At 35.5% G+C, this 25,631-nt stretch overlaps 1 protein-coding gene across 6 annotated transcripts in view; it reads left to right on the top strand.

Moving 5' to 3' along the window:
* Positions 1–25,631, top strand: part of LOC131027336 (sister chromatid cohesion protein PDS5 homolog A) — a 188,996-nt gene that overhangs the window by 75,172 nt on the left and 88,193 nt on the right. For all 6 annotated transcript variants that reach the window (XR_009102483.2, XR_009102484.2, XM_057957361.2 and 3 more), the window contains exons 2-3: positions 3,290–3,493; positions 3,626–3,807. Coding sequence is in view for 4 of the 6 variants with exons in the window: in XM_057957361.2 (XP_057813344.1) it covers positions 3,290–3,493; positions 3,626–3,807 (386 nt within the window). In the remaining 2 variants the exon portion in view is untranslated. The remainder of the gene's footprint in view (positions 1–3,289; positions 3,494–3,625; positions 3,808–25,631) is intronic.

Here is a 25,631-nt window from a genome sequence, read left to right as displayed (position 1 = left end):
TATTGCCAAGAGAAGTTTGCATAGACCTACTAGTGGCTTATAACAACCAGCTGGCCCAAAGCCTTTCATGCCAATGCCACCATCTTCTAAGGAAGAGAATGTTTCAGTTTTGTTGAAAAGAGGCCATTGGAGAATGCTTTCAAAAATGAAGTGAGGAAGATTGCAGATTAGAGAATTTCTCGTTGCATATATGGAAATGGCTTCCTTTTAACCTTGTTAGATCACCTTATTGGTGGGATATGGTGACAACACTTTTGAATACACCTCTTGATTATGTTAATCCTTGGTATGAAAGGTTGTGAACCACTTTATTGGCAAAGGAGAAGATTCAGTGGAGGTATAATTGAGAGTAATCAAGGATACATGGCTTGGAATGTGTGTGTCCATCATTTCTAATGGATGGAAAGGTTGCAAAAATAGACCATTAATCAATGTTATAGTGGTTTCCCCTAAATGGGCGGTGGTTGAAAGCAAGGACTTGTGAGTTGTAAGTAAAAGATGCAAGTTTCATTGCGAATATCCTCATAGAATCCATGGAAATAGTGGGTATGAAAATGTTGTCCAAGTCACAACAAACAATTCTAAAAATTGTAGGGCATTTGGGTCTATAGTGGAGGGTACACATACTCACATTTTTTGGACAACATTTTCAATCCACTCACTCAATTTGATATTGTAAAATATTGACACACAAATTGGCTGGGTCAAACAAATCTACATAGAGGGCGAGGAGATGGAAATGTTTGTGACTAATCATCATATGTCACAAGTCATCTTCAAGATCTTCTCCAAGTTGGAGTTGTTGAAGGTAATTTAAATTTTATTTTTTAATATAATTTCTTTTAGACTGCAAGAGTCAAGCAACCCTCGTCTATAAATTGTAGTACACCTGGTAAACTTTTTAATGTGATTGATGATGTTGGTTTGACATGTCGTTTTGTACCACTTGGGATGAGGGAAGATTGGGCATTGTGACCTCATGTTTTACCATAGGTGGCTCTCTCCAATCAAGCCAAGCCCCCAACCCTTTTAATATTAATCTTTTATTGTTGATATGTGACATGTATTTTTAATACAGTATTAGGTTGCCAAAACTCGATTTGCATCTCACGCAATCATCTTAAGACGACTTGTGAAGGTGCGAGAGGCCTTGACTTCTATTGTCATCAACAACTTGTGGAGTGTGGAGTGCATGGAGGCAGTCAAGCACAAAAAGAGCCCAAAAAGTTAAAGCATTGATCCTAGATGATGAGTGGTGGGCTCATGTGGAATATGTTTTGAATTTCATTGAGTGCATCATCAACATGATTAGGTGTGTTGATACGGATTGCTCGTGTTTGGGCGAAATTTATGATGGCATGGACTTCATGATGGAGAAAATAAGAATAATAATAATGGAGAAAATAAGAATAATAATAGAAGCCAAGGAACATGACCCAATAGAAACATTTTCCAAAAGTGTACTAAAGATTATTGTTGATTGCTGGAATGAGATGACCACACTCTTATATCTCTTAGCATTTACTTTGTCACCAAAGTATTATAGATAAGAGATACTTTCATTGCTGAGGAGGGTGCCACCATATAGAATGAGGAGGCTGTTGTTGGCTACAAGGATGCATTTAGAAGGATATTTTATTATTTCTAGATGAATATATCCAAAGTATTGTCTTTGGCGAGTTTGGCGACTTCAATCTTCAAACATGTTTTCGCTTTTCGAGACAAATATAGGAAAGGTGCTCATGATTAGTCGTATCTACATGGTCAATGCTCCATTTACTTGCAGCGTCTTGCAATTAAAATTCTCTACCAAGTATGTATCCTTTTTTAGTTTTTTATTTTTCTCATTTTCCAAAAGTGTACTAAAGATTATTGTTGATTGTTGGAATGAGATGACCACACTCTTATATCTCTTAGCATTTACTTTGTCACCAAAGTATTATAGATAAGAGATACTTTGATTGCCGAGGAGGGTGCCACCATATAGAATGAGGAGGCTGTTGTTGGCTGCAAGGATGCATTTAGAAGGATATTTTATTATTTCTAGATGAATATATCCAAAGTATTGTCTTTGGCGAGTTTGGCCACTTCAATCTTCAAACATGTTTTCGCTTTTCGAGACAAATATAGAAAAGGTGCTCATGATTAGTCGTATCTACATGGTCAATGCTCCATTTACTTGAAGCGTCTTGCAATTAAAATTCTCTACCAAGTATTTTTCTCATTTTCTATTCAATGCTTTTATGCTATATAATATATATTATAATGATATAATAGTATAATTCATGTTTTGAACTTATAAAATTAAATACTAATTGTTGTTTGCAAGCTCAATAGGTTTCAAGTTCTTTTTCAATTGAGTAGAAATGGAGTACATACTCTTTCATCCACTCGGTTAAGAACAACCATTTGGATGCAAAAAAAAGTAGAGGATTTGGTCTACATACACTGCAACCTTTGTCTCTTGTCACCTAAGACACCTAAATACAATGAGAATGTGAAAGAGTTGGGATCTAAACCTTGAGTATGTCGATTTAGATGCTACAGTTGCATAGTTTGCTGAAGTCTCTATAGATTGGGTAGCTTTTGTACATGACGCTAGTGGGACTGGCACTCTAATTGCTTATGGTTGAAATGAAATTGAACCAAATGTTGATATATGTACCGGTACCCGAGGAAAATAATTTGCAATATCACAGTACTGAGTTTCGATATCTGTACCTGCACTCGTTCCCAAACTGGTAACTTAGTATATACACATCATGTTTTGGTGGATTATCAAGGTTTTGTTTATTTCTGATCTTGGCAATGAGGTCTAAACACTTGCAGTACATAATGTGAAAAACATCCAAGATAAATAGAAATCAATCCCCTTTCGTGCTCCTACAAGGGATGTTAAATATGCCAAATTAAATCTTCTCCCTACCCAGCGTTCCCAAATTTCTCCACATGCTCAGAAATCAGGGTTTCAAATCCATTCTCTTTGGTTTAGTTCAAAATTTTCATCTGACTAGCCTGAGACCTTTTTCTTGATCAACTCTTCTGTTGTATATGTATTTTATATGCTCGCATTCCTCACTATTCTTGGTTTCTAGTTGGGTCTCAAGAAATGAATTGTCTATTCTTTTCCTCGTGTCGCTTGTGCATCAGATTCTTTCTTGCAATGGATTTTCTAGTTATGTTTTTTTATAAAATTCATTAAGTTATTTATCTTCAAGTTTTGCATGGGTTGACTTTTCATAAAATTTATTGAGTTTCAACAATAAAAAATACATTTTGTGAATTCCAGGAAGCTGCAGGATGTTTGTTTAAGGTTGAGCAGTCACCTTCCGCTGCTGTTTTAACAACAATAAAAACATTAGGCCATGCATTAATTAGGCCAGATATTTTTCAACGTGATGATAGGGATGTCAGGCTTCTAGTAGTTGCTTGTATCAGTGAGATAATGAGAATTACAGCACCGGATACACCATACAGTGATGATGTTCTAAGGGTAATCTTCAATTCCTTTGTCAAGCGCACTCAATTTTTAATGGGGTAATATGTTTCAATCTCTTAAAGGATGATTTCTCTGCTGCCATGATATTTCTGTTTTTGTTTTCTTATTCACTCTTTCCCTATGCAGGAGATATTTCAGCAGATGGTTGCCATTTTTCATGAATTACACAACATTAACAATATTTCATTTTCAAGGATTGTTGCAATTCTAGAAACTGTTGCAAAAGTTAGATCATGTGTTCTGATGTTGGACCTTCAGTGTGATGAGCTAATCTTGAAAATGTTTAACATGTTCTTTTCCATTGCCAGGTATGAAGTCTTCCCTTGTGCCTGATTTTTATATCTTGGTATACTTGTTCTAATCTTGTCAGCTTGCGATGATTAGAAATGTGCATTACCATCCTTGTAATTGGTATTGTCATCAGTCAGTGATCTGCTCATGAATGTCTTTGAAAAAATAACATGTACAATGTTCTGATAAAAGGTTTTCGTGAAAGCAATATCATAGCTTTACTTTTCCTGAGCATATAACTCAAGACCTGTGCTCTTTTTAAAAATCTCTTTAGAAAACAAGCTACCAAAGAAAGACAGTTGTAGCTTGACGACTTCATCAATAAATGCTCTTTCTTTAGGTTTGATTGATGCTGGAAGAAAATGGGGCTTTAAAATATCTCAAGTAAAATGCTGTACACTTTTTATGGTATCATTTTTGCAGAAAACTATTATAATTATTAGCTTTTTGAGTAAGTTTAATTGCTTGGTCCGAAACTGGTTTCTGCTATCCCCGTTACATTTTTTTCCTCACAAATTTCTAGTTTGTGAGAGATCCTTACATAACAAAAATGTATTTGATGATATTATTTTTTTAATTCTATTTATTTTATATTTCTGTGTTTTTTGCACTTTTTATGCTTTCCATCAAAATATACTGTGCTATTGGGTAGTATTGTTCCCATAAGATTTTTTTTCATATCATTCCACATTTCAAGCTTAATCCTTATTATTTCGTCAGCCACAACTCATTTTTCAAACGTATAGTCCTCTATTATGTTTTTGTTATTTCTAATTCATGTCTTTTTAAGGGATAACAAAAATAGCTTTCCATTGTGTCCAGTGAGGTGAAGGTTGGAGTTCCAATGATGTAGAAGTGGCTGGAAATTTGTTGCCTAGTCAAAGGACACACACCAATGTGAATGCTAACATGAAGTCTCAAAGTGAAAATTGCATCTCTGCATACCTGTGTGCGCCTAATAGACAAACACCATAGAACTGAAAAGTGATAGATTTGCATGGCATGTGTATGGTGTGTGTACTATTGAAGGCAAAAGAGTTGCTTGTGTTTGGAAAGCAGTGTGCTGATTTGATGGAAAGACATTACATAAAGTCAAAGTTTGCAAGTGAAAATCTGCCGGTATATATTGTAGTGTGTGCTCATAAGAGGAGAAACGAATTGGTTTTTTTTGATCAATAGAGGAGAAACGAATTGGTTTTTTTTAATCAATAGAGGAGAAACGAATTGTTGTTATCATGTGTATAGCTGTAATTACTTGAAGGCTGAGATGAATAGTTTGTTTTCCAAGTTTGCACTCATGTATAGTTTATCGTGGCCCCTTCTGAATGCTAATTTTTTTTAAGTGCACTTTTTGAAGAAGGTACTTAGATTTTTAACAAAAACGAAATGTTAGAAACAGGTGACCTATTTATAGGCATGATTCCAAGGACAAGGAAGGCAGAAAACATCTTGTTTGGTTCATAAATAGACCATCATTTGCCATTCTTTCTTCGTATTGTTCCATTCTTCCAAAGTTTGGGACGATATCCGATTTCAATCAAATTTTCACATTTCCTATAGGGTAGAATTGATGAAGCACTTTATGTTTTTGTGATTTGTTTTTTAGTTCTTGTCTTCATCCGAATGCTCGAGTGTTATGACACTCCAAAATTGCATGAGGATCAATTATCATTTAAGCAGGTTTATGAATGGATATCAGCAGTGTAACAGTAGTCATATTTGCTTTTCAAGAAATATTTGTCTTTGTTATTATGACTGGTTTTCAAGGGTTTTGATTGCTGTTATCATAGGTTTTTGTTTAACATTCTTTTTAATAAATGACAAAAACAGCAGCTTGCCATTAAACCTTAGGTTTTGAATGTGCACTATCACTGCTAGTTAAGGAATGTTTAATCAGATTTAGTCAATGGATTTCTCAAAATAAGAGAAATCAATTTGTGCCATGTGAATGTTGAAGAGTTAAACTTGGAGACATAAATAGAAAATGGATATAAATGGCAAAGAGGCTTTGAGATGTCAGTCTTATTGAAGCGGCTTCTTTCCCATTTTCCATCCAAGGAGGAATTTACTCCTGCATCTATAGAAAACTATGATCCTGAAAAACAAGAAATACATAAGTTATTTGCAAGCTTAATCTAGAGGCGATAGAGATTACTTTCACTTTGCTTTGTTTAGGTTCTATAAGACAACATCTGCAAAATTTTGCTTTATGCCCATATTTGTTGTATTTGTAGCATGTGACGTTATAATCTATTAGTGGAACAAATGAATTATAGTTCCTATCTAAGTTGCCGGTCCCAGTTTAGATTCGGATTCTAGTTTGAGATTCGGGTTGGCAAATTCGTTCAATTTCTTTTTGGGGTGCGTTCGGGTTCGCTTTGGGTTCGTTCGTACTGTTGTGCTATGCACACCTCTCCCGTCTTCGATAGGGACTACCTTCCTCTTTTTGTCTTGCTAGCCATGAGAGAGAGATAGAGAGAGAGCTCTGGGGTATATGCACCAGAATCAGACTTATTGTTGTTTCAAGGACTCCTCTAAATGCCTAAGCAAACACCTAAATTCATTATGGGCATCCTCAAGTTCGGCTTTGGCAAAGGGAAGAATGAATAAGCCATGTTTTAAAAGATCTTCCAATGCCTCGAAAAGGACCAAAGTTTATACCAAACTTGAGAAAAGTTTAGACATTTTCAGAACTTTTGGTTGGAAAATCTTGTGAAAAACACTGAAGTTGATCAAAACTTGAGAAAAGTTAGGCATTTTCAGAACTTTGGGTTGGAAAATCCTGTGGAAAATCCCTAAAAAAACAGAAGTTGATCCAAAGTTGAGAAAAGTTAGGGATTTTCAGAACTTTTGGTTTGAAAATCCCTTAAAAAATCCTGTGAAAAACATTGAAGTCGATCAAAACTTGAGAAAAGTTAGGCATTATCATAACTTCTGGTTGGAAAATCCATTGGAAAATCTTGTGGAAAATCCCTAAAAAACACAAAAGTTGATCCAAACTTGAGAAAAGTTAGGCATTTTCAGAATTTTTGGTTGGAAAATCCCGTGGAAAACACTGAATTTGATCAAAACTTGAGAAAAGTTAGGCATTTTCAGAACTTTTGGCTGGAAAATTCAGTGGAAAACCCCGTGAAAAACACTAAAGTTGATCAAAACTTGAGAAAAGTTAGGCATTTTCAGAACTTCTGGCTGGAAAATCCCATGAAAAACATTGAAGTTGATCAAAACGTTAGAAATGTTAGGCATTTTCAGAACTTTTGGTTGGAAAATCCTGTGAAAAACACCGAAGTTGGTCAAAATTTGAAGAAAATTTGGAGTTATCAAATCTTTATGCTTGCTAATCCCCTTGCAAATGTCGAAATTTTCACCAAATTTCTCCAAGGTATAGGGATTTCAGACTTTTATGAACTTTTAGTTTGAAAATTCCATAGGAAATGTTGAAGGTTAGGCTAGGTTTTGTGAAAACTTTGGTGGCAATTTAGTGATGTTCTTAGCAACCCTTGCAATGCCGACTTTCCATTCCTAGGTTTGCATTTTAAGGTTGAGGTGAGATTCGAGGAATCAAAGGCTAGTGCTAATTAAAACTCAAAATCAAGGAAAGTCTTCACTCCTAGAGTGTTTTTTTCATTCATCCCAAATCTATACAATTCATCACTTCCTCCAAGCCAAGAGACCCTCATAGGCACGATGGTAGAAAATGGTCAAAATTACATGAGGGGGGTAATCAATTTGAGTTCCTCCGGGAAATGAGGGAATACTGAAGTAATGATTGATATTAGACTTGTGTATTGATGTAGGATGAGACTCATAGGAGACTATGTGTAGATGCTTGGGATAAAGCACTAGCATCCAGAACACCAGTTGAGTTGGAGGATTCCCAAATAAGGCCAGAGAGAGAATACCATGCCAACACCCTGAAGATGCCAGTTGATATGTTTTTTGTGCACAATGCAACACAGAATAAAATACCAAAGGCACTCTATCCTCTCTTGATCAAAATCTCCTCAGATGGTAAATTATGTGATCAACCGAGATGACTCCAAGGTTTATATAGTTAGGTCTTGACGTGTAGATAGCTCAATGGTTGATATGATATTGCTGGAATGACAAAGGGGACGTATGTTGAATCTTGAATGTTGAACATTTGGATGTTGCTGGAATGTGGAGATTAACTTGATTAAAAAGGGAAAAAAGATAGGGTTTAAGAAGACTACGCTACTCCTAAGAATGCAAGAGACAATGAATGATTGGGTGAAATTCAACTAAGATTTGCTTCGCCATCACCGAACAACTCCACAAAGCTAGTGCGATCTTCTAAGGTAAGCACGCGATGTTATAATCACTGTTAACAACAAGGATATCATCAAGGTGATGCATACCAAGGTATGAATAGCAATTGAAGTTAAGATCATTTGAGGATTGATTCCCAGTTGACCACACAAGCCAAGCTTACAATCAGTAAATCGCTAGTGGTATGGATAAACAAATTTCACCATTAATCATTCATAATTCCTTTCATTCATCTAATCGACATGAAAGCAAATGAGAAGTAGAGACCATGAAACTTGTTGAAATAACACATCAAATCCACCATAGCTTCAATGAAATCATATGCTCTTTACAACAAAGTCTTGGCAACAATCCTTGCCTTCTCTTATAATGTAACTTTTATTCTAATTGCTAACTATTGAGTGGTATCTATGAACTATTATCTATTACTCCACTATTATTCTACTCTTGTTAACCCTTACAAATGAGAAAACTGAGCCTTATATAGATAGCTCATTACAATGAATGGCTCAGATTGATTCACAATCAATGGCCAAGATTACAAGGTGGAACCCCTAATTAGGGTTTGTTACAACAACTCCCTCTAGCCAATGAGATCATTCCATGGAATTTGACACATGTCACACATTGAATGTGAACCAATAGAAAATGAGGTTAGGTATCTTGAACTTTGTGTCTCCATGGGTGAGTTAGGTACATTGAATCTAGACATGCTGACGTGGAATTTTCTGGTTGGTTGGTGATGACAAGGATGACACCTCAATCTGCTTGGTGGGCTTGATACTTCATTACAGGCAAGTTTGATGTAGAGCAACATCTCTTAACATTCAACATCTCCTAAGCTTGGTGTGATGACAATGAAGGCATCATCATGATCAAGCTTTCTAGCTTTGAATCCTTGAGGTTGTAGAATTATCTGCATGGGGTGTTTATACCCTAGAGGTTATGACGCTCAAGTGTCTACCTTGTCATTGATCCCCCTTGCTATAACTTAACTTCTTCACGTTGTTGGAGTATTTTTCATGCTATGATGTCTTGATCTCTTTCTATTGTTGTAGAGTTCATTACCTTGTTAAATTCTTCATCTTTCTTGCCATCTCCCTTTATACATAACTTCTTGAATGAAGATTTTAACCAACATCATCAGTGATTTGTAAATCTTCCATTTGCTTCCTACATGCTGAATGGCTTGATCCTTGCAATCCAACATTCCCATTCATATTATGTGAAACGATAATAATACTAATAATTCACATAAGATTGTTCCACGAATAGTTCCTTTCATCTCTCGATGCCAATTCACATTCTTTATCACTCAACACTTTGTTTGAAGACTGATTTTCTGATATAATTCACATTCTTCTGCTAAAATTCACTTCTGATCTGCAATATACTTCTGCTGTCTCTTATTCACTTGTTCCGAGTCTGATTCTGCTCCCTGGTTGCTGGCTTCTGCCTTGTATTGTCGTGAATTCACTACTCTGCTCATTCAAATATGCTCTCTGTTGTAGCTCGCCTTAAATGTCTAATACTGTAGATCTGCTGATGAAATTCGCTTAGATCTAGTGGATTTTGCCTTAGTGAAGTCCTTTTGCAGTTGAACTCTGGCCTTACATCCTTATGCTTCCCTTGTATTCACTTGCAATCATACTTGCAAGATAAGTATAATTTGAATTAAAACATCATGAATTAAAGAAATAATCATTAGATGATTTACAAATTTAAGTGTGAAATGTATGTTGCGTTCAGGCATAGGTCTGATTTCAATTTCACACACCTAATTCAGGTCTGGCCCTATGTTTAATCTTCCACTTGCCTTAGCCTTTGTGTTAACATATTTTGGTTTGGGCCTATACGTTTCATATTATATCTCCATGCTTTCAAAGGGATGAAATTTATCTTTTAATCTTCCCCACGTTTCATGCATTGGTCCTCCTTAAGGCTGATCTTTATGAGTCCACACATTTCAATTTTGGACCAGGAGCAATCTCTATTTGCTCAATAAGATGAAGATAGGACCACCCTTATACGTTCCCTTTTAGATTTGCCTTTTTATATATCTGATTTAGGTCCTCATGCCCCAATTCAGGTCTACACATTTGATGTTTTAAATAGACACGCCACCTTTAGGTCTTCTTCACACATCACACCTCAAGACCTCTCTTCATACATTGCCTTTTAGGACCACCCTTATATGTTTCATGTTTGAGTCTCCTTTGACACTTTTGATATAGGGCTTATGCTCTCCACACGCTTGATTTAGGTCTTCATGCTTAACAAGTTTTAATTTAATCTCCTTTATCTCCATGCTTCATTTAGGCTAAGGTTTAAATTAGAATCCACATGCCTCATTTAGGTCTAGCCCTTACAACCTTGAATTAGGATCTCCCCTATGCTACATGCTTGAATTAGGTCAAGACCTTATGCTACTTAGGTCTCCACATGTTTCAATGCATTCCTCAATATAGGTCGCTCCATTTGATTGAAATCTTCTTATATGCTTGGCATTTTAGGATCAACTTAAGTTTAGACCTATATTTGAGGGCATACATTTCATGCTTAAGTCTACACTCCTTTGTTTGGGTCAAGATCTATCATCAACATGTTTGCTTTTGATTTCTCTTAGCTCCATGTTGCACTTTGTGTCCACACGTTTCACCCTAAGTCTTGACCTATTTGTTCTCACCACACGCCTCAAATTAGGGCCTCTTGGTTGCATTTTAGGCCTAGACGTTTGACCATAGGCCTTCCCTATTTGCTTGGGCGGGCTTTTTACCTTTAGTTGCACAAGTTTGAGCACAAACTTCATGCTTAATTGTACAAAGTTCATGGTGGAGTGGGTTTTTATGCTTCATTTGGACAATAATTTTGGTCCTTTGTGCTTCATTTGCACAAGAATGGCGGCTTTTTGACCTTTCATTGCACAAGGATAGCGGCATTTTGATGCTTGTTTGCACTAACATGTTGGGTCGGTTTTTAAGGTCGATTTGCACAACTTTGCTGGGTCGGCATTTTGAGGTTTAATTGCACTATGATGGTGGGATTTGGATGCTCATATGCACAACCTTGGTCGGCATTATGCCTTCCATTTGCACAAACTTGCTAGCTAAGCGGCATTTCACCTTTTATTCGCACAAAATGAATTTGCTTGATCGGTTTTTTCCCTTTCATTTGCACAAATTAACTTGCTTAGTCAAGTTTCTGATTTCTTTTCCTAGCTGAGATTTTGTTCTTCATCCCCTTTTAGGTCTGATTAAGCTAGTTTAAGGTCTGATTTTATGTCTGCCTATCATCCTTCAAGTTGGATTTTTCTTCCCCAGGTTTGAGCGCAAAAATGATGTTGATTAGCACAACCTAAAGAGGACGGCATTTCATGGTCCATTTGCACTACCTTGGGTGGCTTTTGCCCTTTCATTTCCACAAATATTTTGGCTTTTCACCCTTCATTTGCACAAATATGGCAGCATTTCAAGGTTCATTGCACAAATTCATCTTGGCAAGCAAGCCACCACCATGAGCATGACTTGAGCAAAAATTTACCTTGGTCAAATTTTTGAATTTTCATCCAAATTTATCAGTTTTACCACCTCACTAACCTTTTTCTTTGATTGTCTCATGGTTCTTGCCTCTCTAGCATGGGCAAATTTCTAGGGTCCATTCTCACAAATGCCGCTTGATGAGCAAGCCAGTGCTAGGACCATGCCTTGAGCAAGATTCTTACTTAGTCAATTTTTTACCTTCGAAATTTTGGTAAGCCCAATGTTTTCTCACTTCATCATTGGAAGAGATTCAAACAGCCATTTCCTAAACCTAGCCTTTGACATCCAAAAACCCTAAGACCCACTCATGCTTGCAAACTTAGGTCAGCATTTTGAGGTAATTGTCTATGAAATTGCGTCTATTTCCTCATGCTTTGAATTCCCCCTCTAAGTGGAACTTCTTGAAGCTAAACACATGAATCCTTAGCCACAATATACTTATATTTGGTAATCCCAAACTCTTGAGATGTCTAGAAAGGCCTTGCTTCCTCATCAATCACAACATTTATGTTGAAATTCAAGCCATAAGTGTCAATATCAATCAATTTGTAAGCCTTATGATTTTCATTGTACCTTGTAAGCATCAATTTCTTACTCTTAGGATCTAACTAGGTTCACTTTTCATTTGGAATCTAGACATATGCAATGGAACCAAAGTACTTAAGATGACTAACTTTCAGTATCCTCCGATACCATGCTTCCTTGGTGTCTTATGTTTCACCACCCATGTGGGAGATTTGTTTAGCAAATAAACTGCAGTATATACTACCTCATCCCAAAACCTCTTGAGAACACCCTTGTTCACCATCATAGATTGAGCCATCTCTATTATAGTACAATTTCATTTCTCAACTACGACATTGTATTGTGGAGTGTAGGGTGTGGTAAACTATCTTTTGATATCGTTTTTGGCACAAAAGTTGTTGAATTCTTTGGAACAAAATTCCACTCTAGTATTAGATCTAAGAGCTGTTATGACATGACTCTTTTTCTACTAATGCTTTGAACTTTTGAAATCCATTAGACACCTCGGATTTAAATTTCAGAAAATATACCCACATTTTTCTACTAAAATCATCCACAAATAAAGGAAAATACTTGCACCTAGTGACTAGTGTTGTGTTCATTGGTCCACATATCTGCATGAACTAATTGTAGGACTCTCTTGGCACTCCAAGCTTTTCCATCATTGAATGTTGTCTGTGCTACTTCCCTATTTGGCAAGCACCACGTACTTTGTATTTTTGTTGCTGAATATCAAGAATTCCATCTACCAAGTTCTCTCAAGTCAATTGAGAGAAGTAGGACAAATTGAGTTGTCAATATAGTTGATGCCAAAATGTTCTGATGGTTGATGCACTCTTGGTTACCAATGCATTTTCCCTGATTTGTCTAGGTTCAACCAATCTATACAGTTCAAAATCTTCTATACTAAATGCAATAATCTTCTTGGTGTCCTTGTCAATGGTACTGCATTTGTCTCTGCTGAAAATGGCTTCTAGATTAGGACAATGTCACATTACCTGACTTACAAAAAGTAGATTGAGCTCCATTTCCAGTACATAGCATGCATTGAGAAAAAAAAACTTTTCCTTCTAGAGGATATTTGTACAATCCCTCTCTCTACCTACAATTGTTTACTTCTCACCACCACCAAAAATCATGGAATGAGAGAAAGTGGTGTACTCTATGAACCAATTTTGCCTCTTGGTGAACTGACATGATGCTCCTGAAGATGCACCTTGTAAATGACTCTAATTGATCTACTGGTTTTTGGGCCATGAATGTATAGAGAGTTGATGCCTTCTCTTTTGAATGATCTGCTTCATGAGCTTTTTACTAAGGCCCTCCCTAGTTGGATTTTTGTTCAATCAATATTTTTAATTAGTGCTTCTTCATTTGACCCAATTTACCAGAATAATGACATTTGATGTTTTTTAGATTCCTTGTTGCATTCTCATTGTTACCTTGTTTTTTCTTATGTGACCATTTACCCCTGCCTTTGTCTTTTGTTGCGAATTCGTGTTCCACACTTGTTTCAATGTTGCTACTGAATTGTTTTTTTCATTTGTCCTATCATAAGAGCTTATGACATTTCTCTTCAAACTCTAGATCAACATCCATAGTGGTGATATTGAGCATCTCAATATGTTTTGTATGCTTCAAATGTTTTACACCCCTTGTAGACTATAACTCATCTAGAATTAGTGGGGCTTGGGGTTTCATATGAATTGTATTGTGATATTGCTTGGTAGTTTCCTAGAGTGATGTGCCTATAAATACTTGCACAAGATTAGGCTTAGGCACAATTGAGATATATCTTATTGTTTTGTGAAAGGTTGAGTTAATACTATGAATGCTATTTTTGTTGATTTTTATTCTTGAAAGCGTTTCCAAGGGTAAATAGTGTTTTTATGGGACCGTGCCATTTTTTTCTATTACATTTAAGATTCTATTTGCATTGCTTTGTTCACATAGGTATTTTAGTTTTATTTCTCCCCATGTATCTCTTGCTATAAAATTTTAAACCAGATAGATTTACTTGCATATAATTGTTTATAGTGTTATCGTCATAGAAGCAAAAATCTCCAAAAAAATTCGATTATACCCAATTTTTTGCGAATTAGTCTTGTAGACATTTTTTCCCCCAAAAAATTCAGCCTTTTAAAAAAAAGTTGTCTATTATTTTCAACAATTTTTTCACCCTGAAATTGCATAAAAATCACATTCAAATCACATCTAAAACCTTAATCAATCTCTCATCAAATCGTGAAACCTTTGGAACTTGTGAAATGGCAAAATATGTAGTCATGCTATATTTTTAGGGCATAACTACAAATAGGAGCTTGTTAGGACCTGCATAGAAGTCGCAACTAGTTGTAAATTTGCAAGGAGTTGGGAGGCAATGCATTTCAGTCAAACGAAGTTGCTTGTTGTAAAACTACTACAAATACATTCTATAACTTCATGACATATAAATAGTATTTACACAAAATTCAACTAGTACATACAAATATATGAATAATTTTTTAAATACAATTTTCAATGTTCACATCACAATGATATTTCAATTTAATTTAACAAGATAGAAAACTTAAATTTATTGTATTTTGGTGGGGCTTCCATTCAAAGAGATGGTATTTTACTATTATGTTAGGTGAATGGTCTCTATTCTGAGGTTATATTTTAGTTCAATGTCTATACTGTTGATGGGGGAATATAGCACTTCCATGAATGCAAAATAAAATGCACTGAGTACATCCAACTCTCTCTTGAATAAGGAAACTTTGTATGCCCTCGAACTGTCCAAAAAAATAAACCTCATGGTTCCTAGTGTCAGGTCTTGACTAGCTCTGGATAATTCAGTGTTGATGTGATTTGCTGGTAAACACGAGGGGACTTAAATGCATCTGACAAGTTGGCTTGAAATTGGTATGGCTATCTGATGATACTTTACTCCTCAAATTGGTTACACAAAGGGAAAAAGGGATAGGGTTTAGAGATCCTAGGGTCAATGATATCAATGGTTGAAGCTACAGATAGATAGATTTCAAATTAAACTAGTTCCTGTTCAACCTGAGATAAACTCAACTCCATAGGAATAGTGCAAGCTCCAAAGGGAAATAGAAGATTTTTAGACCATGAACATTCATTTGGATACCCAATTCTGGGGCAATCAAAAAAAACATTCACAATTGAACTAAGAGCAACAATAGGCTCAAACTAACCATGCATAGAGACCTGCAGTCAACAAGCCTCCAATGGTACGAACTTGAAATCTATCACAGATCCTCACACTTCACCATAAAAACCACTAAACATTGACTAATGTTGCTGAAGATAAACTATGCAAACAGGTAAAAGCAAATGATAAAACACCATGCTTCAATGCTATACTCTTCTGCTGCAATTGCCATTACAACAATTTTTGCCTAACAATTCCTATTCTAATCCTAATTCTACTTCTAATATCTACTACCTACCTCTATTTTCTAACTTTCTAACCCTTTTCAATGAGAGAGGCACTAGCCTTTTATAGATTTTACAGTTTGTATCAATTGCCAAGATTCAATCCATTCAATGGCTCAAATTTGACTTCTAGAAACCTTGACAACTTTTAGTTAATGGCCTCAACATCTTCCAAGCAACTTTAAACTACTTTTCAGCTGCTTTCAATTAATATCCCACTAGAAGACAAAAGTTCATGGGGCTCGAGACACAAAGAGACAAACTTGGTAGCTCGGGACATAACTAACTTGTGGCTCCCTCTTGAATTCTATTAAATTGGGCCAAGAAGTAGTCAATTTACAATATAATAATTGCTATTACAATAAATTCAAATTTTTGTCATCTCCAACTATTCTTTCTTCATTTTTGCATACTCTTGTAGCATCTTGTGTCCGCCTCTGTCTTCCAGAGATTTTTGAATGGCATCACTTTGGCTTTTCTATGCTGTGGTAGTGGTATCTTCATACTTCGTCTTTGGTGATCTTTTGGCTTTATCACAAGCACATCTTTAATCTATGCGTTGGATTTCGTTCACCCTTTGGCTCCATGGGTGTTCTTTGTCTCTTCGATTCCTCCATCTCTCGAATTCCCTTGGGTGTCATCCATCTTGCATAGACCAGCAATTCAAAGATCAATCACATTTGTATGGGGCTCCATCACTTTGGGAAGGTGGTCTAGGGAGAGCCAAGGATCAAACTTGGCACAAGGAAGTCTTGCAAGAATAAGGCCAAATCAGATTCTGTATGGCCATACCCTAAGTCACCGCATTCGCCGAATTTTTGGTTTCAAATTCTGAATTCGTTGAACTTTTAAAAATAAAAAAATATTCGATAAATTTATCTTAGGTTCGTACGGCGAGAAAAGAAAGTCTTAGAGCATTTTTAATAAAGCATTTTTTAAAACCTGCGAAATTTAAACTTGGTGTTTTAGGGCTCTGTTGATTGATTCGTTGAATAATGGATTGTCGATGTGGAATTCTCTGCTACGGTTGGAGTGTCGCGTTGGAGCTATGGAGTTCTCCGCCAAAGACTGGAGTGCCGTCTTGGAGTCTTGAGTTATGCAGCTGGTTTAAATTTTTAGGGTTTATATTTGGCTCGAATGATTCTTAGTTTTGAAGAACGACTTTAGCTTTTAGATTTTGCTATTGGTTTTTTAAGTTTATTTTTTCATATTAAAATTTATTATATTTAATGATTTTACTAATGTTAAATATATTTAAATTTATTATTATTGTACAATTTAATTTTTAATAAAATTTTATTAGAATATTAATATGTAACATATTTTAATTTATTATTATTTAATAATTTTTATTTATACCATTTTTTATTAATATAATTGTGACATCTTTTTATAATAATTTCAAATCTATTTTGTAATGTTAAACTATTTTGATAGTTTATTGGACATATTACTTATATTTAAAACTAATAATAATTTATATAAGGTGAATTTAATGTTGAATTTTTTTTCGAATTTTTTGCCTTCGCCGAACTTCATTTGAATTTCATAGTTGCCGAACTTGAACTCGAATTTGAACCTGGTGACATAGCCCATACCAAATTTGGAGAGTTTGTGTAAAATTCGGTCTAAAGTTAGGCACTAGGAACACCTTTTGGATTAATAACAATTCCCTAATTTAGTGCCATCACCGAATTTGGTGAGAAAATACAAACTTTGGATCTAACCTCGGCCTTAGGAAGGTTCTTTGGATTAAGAGTTGTTCTGATTTAGTCTTCAAACACCGAATTTGTAGGGTGAGAGAGGAAGTTCGGTGAAAACTTTAGTGAAAGGAAGGCCATTTGGAATAGGTCTGATTTGACTTAGCATGTTTGTACCGAGCTTTGTGAGTAAGGGTGAAAGTTCGGCATAAAATTTGTCACTAGGAAGTGAAGAGCACACAGTTATACTAAGAGGGGGGGTGAATCAGTATAATGAAACTTTTCAATTCAATATTTTATATGATAGAATCAATCACTAAAAATAATTTCGCATATGAACACAATAACACAAAGATTTAAGTGGAAACCCAATGCGGGAGAAAACCACTGAAAATGAATGCTATATATTTATGTTCTTTTACAATTTTGTGAGCACCAACCCACTGGAAGCACCAACTCCCTAACTCTGTTTTGTGAGCACCAACCCACTGGAAGCACCAACCCCCGAACTCTGTTTTGTGAGCACCAACCCACTGGAAGCACCAACTCTCTCTGCTGAAATTGTGAGCACCAACCCACTCTTCACAAATCTAATTTTCCATCTGGAACATGTTGCTGTAACAATGGATGATGGACAATGGTAACACTCTTTAAATCTGCATACACATCTTCATACAAATATGTCACAATTTCTTTCTTAAATCTGCTGTAAGCTGATCATAAATCTGCCTTACTCTTCATTTCAAATCTGCATGTGCTAAGTTTATATATCTGCTATTATATTCTAAACTTATGCTCTTTTAGGACTGATTGTTCATGTTTCTCTTTGCACACCTCTTACTTCACCTATGTGAGGTATACTTTCAAAAATCCATAGTTTTATACACAATATATATATCCAGCATATCAACTTTCTTCTCAAAGCATTTTTAAAAATTCATATATATATGTGCTAGTTCCACGGTTGCAAACCAACATGACTTTTAGTTTGAAAAGTCATATCCTTCAATATTTCAATAACTTCTTTTTGTTAAATTCTATTAATAAACTTTTTACGGGAGTATTTGTTTGCCAAACACTTTTGTTTATATCAATAAACTCTTATGCCACTATACCTTAGACAATACTTTTCATAATAAACAAACCACCGAACTTAATGAAGCCCGATAATATGTATTGTAAAAATAAGGTATGCAATTTATTTACGATATTATTTTCTCCTAGCCGGTATTAAGTTTCGCAAAACACAAAGTTTAATAATTTTTGCTGTCGAGATTTATTTTTCACTTTTAATTTTGCCGCTCCATACCTATCTCCGCTTTAATTAATTTAAAGTGTGCCACGGATAATATTGTTTAATATATTAACGCTTATGAGGTGCCGTAAAAAATACTTGGTTAATAGATCCACCATCAAAACATTTTTTCGCTTTAATAAACTTGCCGCTATATTAATATATTTGCCGATAATTATAAAGTCTTTCCATATTATATATCGGGTAATAAATATATCGGATTATTTATAAAGTCTTTCCATTAATAGTTTTCATTTGATTTCTATTTTTGCCTTCAGATAATGATATAGATACGAACCATGCTCACTGTAATCTTCTGCTTCATTGTGCTGATTTGCCAAGAAACTTCCAAACCAACACCCGATTCTAGGATATATTTTAGATACTTTCATTCTTTCTGTGATGTTTTAGATGCTTCCTGCTTTCAATTAATTTGACATCAATGACAATACTTGCATCAATCTCCCCCTTTGTCATTGATGGCAACCTTACAATCCAGATTGCTTCCCTTCAAACCAACACTCCCCCTGTCTCCAATTTCTCCCCCTTTGACATCAATGGCAAGGGATTTTCTGTTGTTTGTAACCTGCCCCTTTTTAATGTATGCTTCATACGAAGTGCTTACTGAGAGGATGAGAGTGATATTACTCCCAAATTATCCCTTAGGTACTCAAAAGTCTCTTTTGGAAGAGGCTTTGTAAAGATATCTGCTAACTATTCCTTTGTTGGAACATATTCCAACTTTACTTGCTGCTCAAGAACCTGGTCTCTTAAGAAATGAATTTTGATAGGGATGTGTTTTGTCCTGGAGTGCATCACTGGATTCTTTGACATACTGATTGCACTTGTATTATCACAATAGATAGAGATAGGATGATCATACTCAATCTTAACATCTTGCAAGGTTTGTTTCATCCACAATACTTGCGTACAACATGCTGCTGCTGCAATGTACTCTGCCTCTGCGGTAGATAGAGATATTGAAGCCTGTTTTTGCTCAACCAGGATACAAGATTGTTGCCAAGGAAAAAGGCTCCTCCATTGGTGCTTTTGCTATCATCCTTGTCACTTGCCCACTCAGCATCTGTGTATGCTTTGAGAGTGAATTCATCACATTTTGGGTACCACAATCCAAAATTCATTGTACCCTTCAAATACTTGAAGATTCTTTTAACTGCCTGTACATGTGTTTCCTTTGGCGATGCTTGATACCGTGCTGCTACACCAACAACTTGCATTATATCTGGCCTGGTAGCTGTTACATATAAGAGACTTCCAATCATGGATCTATATTGAGTCTAACTCGCATCAGGGGATTCATCATTTTTACTAAGTTTGCAACCAGTGAGCATAGGAGTACTGACAGGATGGCAATCCTCCATTCTGAATTTCTTCAATATCTCCCTAACATACTTAGTCTGTGAGAGAAATATCCCTTCATCTGATTGTGAAATCTGCAATCCCAAGAAGAAAGAAAGTTCTCCAAGCATAGACATCTCGAATTCTTTTTGCATGTTAGAAGCAAATTCTTCACACATTTGATTCTTACTACCACCAAAAATGATATCATCTACATAAACAACTACAATCAGCAAATGATTACCTTCACATCTGAAGTACAAATTACTGTCTGCTGCTCCTCTTTTAAACCCTTGTGTTTGAAGGTAGTTGTCTAATCTGGAGTACCATGCTCTAGGGGCTTGTTTGAGACCATAGAGTGCCTTCTTTAATCTGCATACATAATCTTCCTCTTCTGACAGGATAAATCCTTCGGGCTGTTCAATATACACTTCCTCTTCTAAATCGCCATTTAGAAAGGCTGATTTCACGTCCATTTGATAGACTTTGAAACCCTTATGACTTGCAAGAGCTAGAAACATTCTGATAGCTTCCAATCTGGCAACTGGGGCAAATGTTTCTTCAAAATCGACTCCCTCCACTTGTGCATAACCCTTACACACAAGCCTTGCCTTATTTCTTGTAATTTCGCCATCCTCATTCATTTTATTGTGAAAAACCCACTTTGCCCCAATGACATTTTTGTTTGAGGGTCTTGGAACAAGCTCCCATGTGTGATTTCTTTCAATTTGGTCCAACTCCTCATTCATAGCATTTACCCAATACTTGTCTTCACTAGCTTCATCAAAATTCTTTGGTTCTATCTTAGAAAGTAGACAGAAATGAGCATGTTCTGTGGTGGTAGCTAGTCTCCTCCTTGTCTGAATGTTTGTATCCAACTCTCCAATAACCAAGCTTTCTGGATGATCTTTCTGAACAAACTTTGATGGAGTTTTTGATGGTGTTTTTAAAGGTGTCTTTGATGGTGTTTTTGATGGAGTTTCAAAACTTTCTTGTTCCTCATTTTCACTTTCTTCTTTTAATTCTTCTTCATCACTTTGTTCCTTAGGATGATCTTCTATAGCTTTCTCAAATTGCTTTCCTTCATCTATCTTCACATTAGCACTTTCAACTATCTTGTGAAGTCTTTTATTGTAGCATTTATAAGCTTTGCTTCTGGTGGAATATCCAAGAAAAATTCCTTCATCTGACCGGGTATCAAACTTTCCCAAGTCCTCTTCATCTCTTCTAATGTAGCAAGTGCTGCCAAAAATTCTGAAATAATCAACAGTTGCAACCCTTCCTTTCCATAGTTCGTATGGTGTCTTGTCGTTATTTACCCTTATTTGCGCTCTATTCAATATGTACACTGCTGTGTGAACTGCTTCTTTCCAAAAAGTGTCTGCAATCTTTGATTCATTCAACATAGCTCTTGCCATTTCCTGAACTGTCCTATTCTTCCTTTCAACAACTCCATTTTGTTGTGGAGTTCTTGCTGCTAAAAGTTGTCTTCTTATTCCATGTTTTGTGCAAAAATCTTCAAACTCATTTGAAGTGAATTCCCCTCCTCGGTCTGATCTAAGACACTTAATTTTGACATCCATCTCATTTTCAACTAACTCTTTGAAGGCTTTAAATTTTGCAAGAGCTTCAGATTTTTCTTTTAGAAAGGCGACCCAAGTCATCCTGGAGTAATCGTCTATGAGTAGCATAAAATACCTTTCCCCTTGCAAACTTTTTGTTCTGGTTGGTCCGCATAAGTCTGTATGTATCAGCTCTAGAGGCTTTGAAGACGAGTATTCTTTGGATTTAAAACTTACTCGAGTTTGTTTCCCAAATTGGCATTGTTTGCAAATGACATTAGATGGTTTTGTAATTCTAGGCATATCCCTTACTGCTTCCTTTCTGCTGATCTTGACAAGATTGTCAAAGTTAAGGCGGCCTAGCCTTTTGTGCCATAGCCAGTTTTCATCCTCTTGAACAAAATTACACGTTTCTTCATTTATTTCATTTAGAATATATAAATTATTTGCAGTTCTATGAGCATTTGCAATGATTCTTCCTTTCTTTTTAATCTCACATCGCTTAGACAAAAATGTCACACTATGTCCTTGATCACAAAGCTGGCTAACACTTAATAAATTTTCTTTTAAGCCTTTGACATATAGCACATTCTCAGATTTAGTCTTTCCATAATCTAAACTAAGTGTTCCTTTACCTTTTATTTCTCTTTTTGTGTTATCACCAAACCTTATTGATCCTTCATCTGCTGGTTCAAAAGAGATGAATTTGTTTTTGTCCCCTGTTATGTGCCTTGAGCATCCGCTGTCTACATACCATCTATCCTTCTTGTTTTTTGCGTGAAGAGCTATTTGAACAAATAAGGATTCTTTCTCTTCTTCTTGTTTTTTCTTCCAAGTCATTCTAGATGTTTCCTCCCTTTTGATAGGTACATCTCCCTTTCTTGGTAAACTAGGGAAGATAGTTCGGCAGAATCTGGCTGTGTGTCCAAAATTGTGACAGTTATAACATATTACATCATAATTCATTAGAGGAGAAAATGAATTATATTTCTTTGGAGTGAAGTTAGAAATATTTCTAGTATGACTTCTACAATCAATTGCTTTATGACCAAACTTATAGCATGAAAAACAATGTCCTTTGAATGGATAATAATTATTAGTTACATGTGATTTCTTTATGTGAGATGTTTTCAACATATTTGTGGGAGGATGAGATTTTTGAGCATCATTCTTCCTTCTTTTGTTTTCTACTGTCTTCCATGAATCATCCAAAGTTTTTGACTTAGTAGCATTTGCTGTTTGATCCTCTTCATGTCCTAGACTTGATTTAATGAACGTAGGTCTTTGTGCCTTAAGAAGTCGATCCATTTTCTTGGTGCTCTCTTCAAATTTTTGAAGTTTCCCCAAGTCTTGTTTTAAGGAGACAATTTCTAGTTCTAATTTGTTGCATCCTTCCTCTTTTCTTTTAAGCTGATCCCTTATTTCCTTCTCATTCTTCTTTGCTTCCTCCAAGTGTATTTTTAAGTCTTCAATGAGCTTGCTTGATTCTTGTAATTTTGTCTTATATTTTGAGACCCTTCCTTTTAGCTTTTCATTTTGTTTATATGCATAATGTAACTCTTCTTCAAGATCTACATCTTCTTCATCACATATAGCCTCTTGTCCTTCTTCCTTCTCATCTTCATCATCTTCTTCTTTCATTGCCGTAAAAAGAATCTCTTCTCCATCACTGCTGGACATATCTTCAGAACTTTCCTCCTATGAACTGGAACTTTGCTTAGAGTAGAAGCTTTTCTTATGTTTTGAGTAGTTCTTCTTGAAGTATTTCTTTCCTTTCTTCTTTGAAAAGATTTTCTTCTCCTCTTCACTACTATCACTTTCATTTCGAGGACACTTTGAAGCATAATGCCCAACCTTGCCACAATTGAAACATTTGAAAGGGAATTTGCCTTTGTATTTGCCTTTGCCCTTTTTGAACTTTCTCATGAAGTAAGCTTCAGCCTCATCTGATTCACTGCTTGTACTCTCTTTTGGTGTATGATTTTTTTTCTTGCCCTTCTTTGATGCTTTGAAAGATACCTCCTTTTGTGATGGTTTGTCTTCTCTCCTCATTTCATAGGCTGTGAGGATTCCAAACAATTCATCTTTTGTTAATGTTTTCAAATCCTTCATTTCTTCTATTGTTGATATCTTAGGATCAAATTTCATTGTCAATGTTCTCAACAACTTTCGAACGAGAGGTGTGTCTTCAACTTCTTCTCCTAATGCTGTGATTGCATTTACGATTTCATCCACACGCAAAAAGTAGGTGGCGATATCTTCATTTTCCTTCATTTTAAGGCTTTCAAATTTCATTCTAAGTGATTGAAGCTTGGCCTCTCTTACCTTTTCATCCCCTTCATAGATACTTTTCAGTTTGTTCCATATCTCTTTTGCTGATTTGCAATGCATGACTTTTGTAAATTCAGAATCACCCAGGCTGCATAGGAGAGCATGTTCTGCTTTGGCATTATTCTCACTTTTCCTCTTTCCTGCTACATCGGTCGGAGGAGTTGATGGAGGTGTGTATCCATCTACCACGGATTGCCAAACATCATAACCAAGTGCGTTTAGATAGGCTTTCATCTTGATACTCCAAAATGCATAATTTGTCCCATCGAAAATTGGATTTCTAACTGCATAGTTATCTACCATTGTGCTCTTTTGAGGATCTACCTTCAAGCTGTAAGGCTATCTCCGAAGGAACTGACTTTGATACCAATTGAAGAGCACACAGTTATACTGAGAGGGGGGGTGAATCAGTATAATGAAACTTTTCAATTCAATATTTTATATGATAGAATCAATCACTAAAAATAATTTTGCATATGAACACAATAACACAAAGATTTAAGTGGAAACCCAATGCGGGAGAAAACCACTGAAAACGAATGCTATATATTTATGTTCTTTTACAATTTTGTGAGCACCAACCCACTGGAAGCACCAACTCTCTAACTCTATTTTGTGAGCACCAACCCACTGGAGGCACCAACCCCTGAACTCTGTTTTGTGAGCACCAACCCATTGGAAGCACCAACTCTCTCTGCTGAAATTGTGAGCACCAACTCACTCTTCACAAATCTAATTTTCCATCTTGAACATGTTGCTGTAACAATGAATGATGGACAATGGTAACACTCTTTAAATCTGCATACACATCTTCATACAAATATGTCACAATTTCTTTCTTAAATCTGCTGTAAGCTGATCATAAATCTGCCTTACTCTTCATTTCAAATCTGCATGTGCTAAGTTTATATATCTGCTATTATATTCTAAACTTATGCTCTTTTAGGACTGATTGTTCATGTTTCTCTTTGCACACCTCTTACTTCTCCTACGTGAGGTATACTTTCAAAAATCCACAATTTTATACACAGTATATATATCCAGCATATCAACTTTCTTCTCAAAGCATTTTTAAAAATTCATATATATATGTGCTAGTTCCACAGTTGCAAACCAACATGACTTTTAGTTTGAAAAGTCATATCCTTCAATATTTCAATAACTTCTTTTTGTTAAATTCCATTAATAAACTTTTTACGGGAGTATTTGTTTGCCAAACACTTTTGTTTATATCAATAAACTCTTATGCCACTATACCTTAGACAATACTTTTCATAATAAACAAACCAGCAAATTTAATGAAGCCCGATAATATGTATTGTAAAAATAAGGTATGTAATTTATTTACGATATTATTTTCTCCCAACCGGTATTAAGTAAGTTCTGCAAAACACAAAGTTTAATAATTTTTCCTGTCGAGATTTATTTTTCACTTTTAATTTTGCCGCTCCATATCTATCTCCACTTTAATTAATTTAAAGTGTGCTGCAGATAATATTGTTCAATATATTAACGCTCATGAGGTGCCGTAAAAAATACTTGGTTAATACATCCGCCATCAAAACATTTTTTCGCTTTAATAAACTTGCCGCTATATTAATATGTTTGTCGATAGTTATAAAGTCTTTCCATATTATATATCGGGTAATAAATATATCGGATTATTTATAAAGTCTTTCCATTAATAGTTTTCATTTGATTTCTATTTTTGCCTTCAGATAATGATATAGATACGAACCATGCTCACTGTAATCTTCTGCTTCATCGTGCTGATTTGCCAGGAAACTTCCAAACCAA

This window comes from Cryptomeria japonica, chromosome 3 (genome assembly GCF_030272615.1).
Source record: "Cryptomeria japonica chromosome 3, Sugi_1.0, whole genome shotgun sequence".
NCBI classification, from domain to species: Eukaryota; Viridiplantae; Streptophyta; class Pinopsida; order Cupressales; family Cupressaceae; genus Cryptomeria; species Cryptomeria japonica.
The sequence above is the reverse complement of the archived record's forward strand: the minus strand, read 5'-3'. Positions and strand labels throughout refer to the sequence as shown.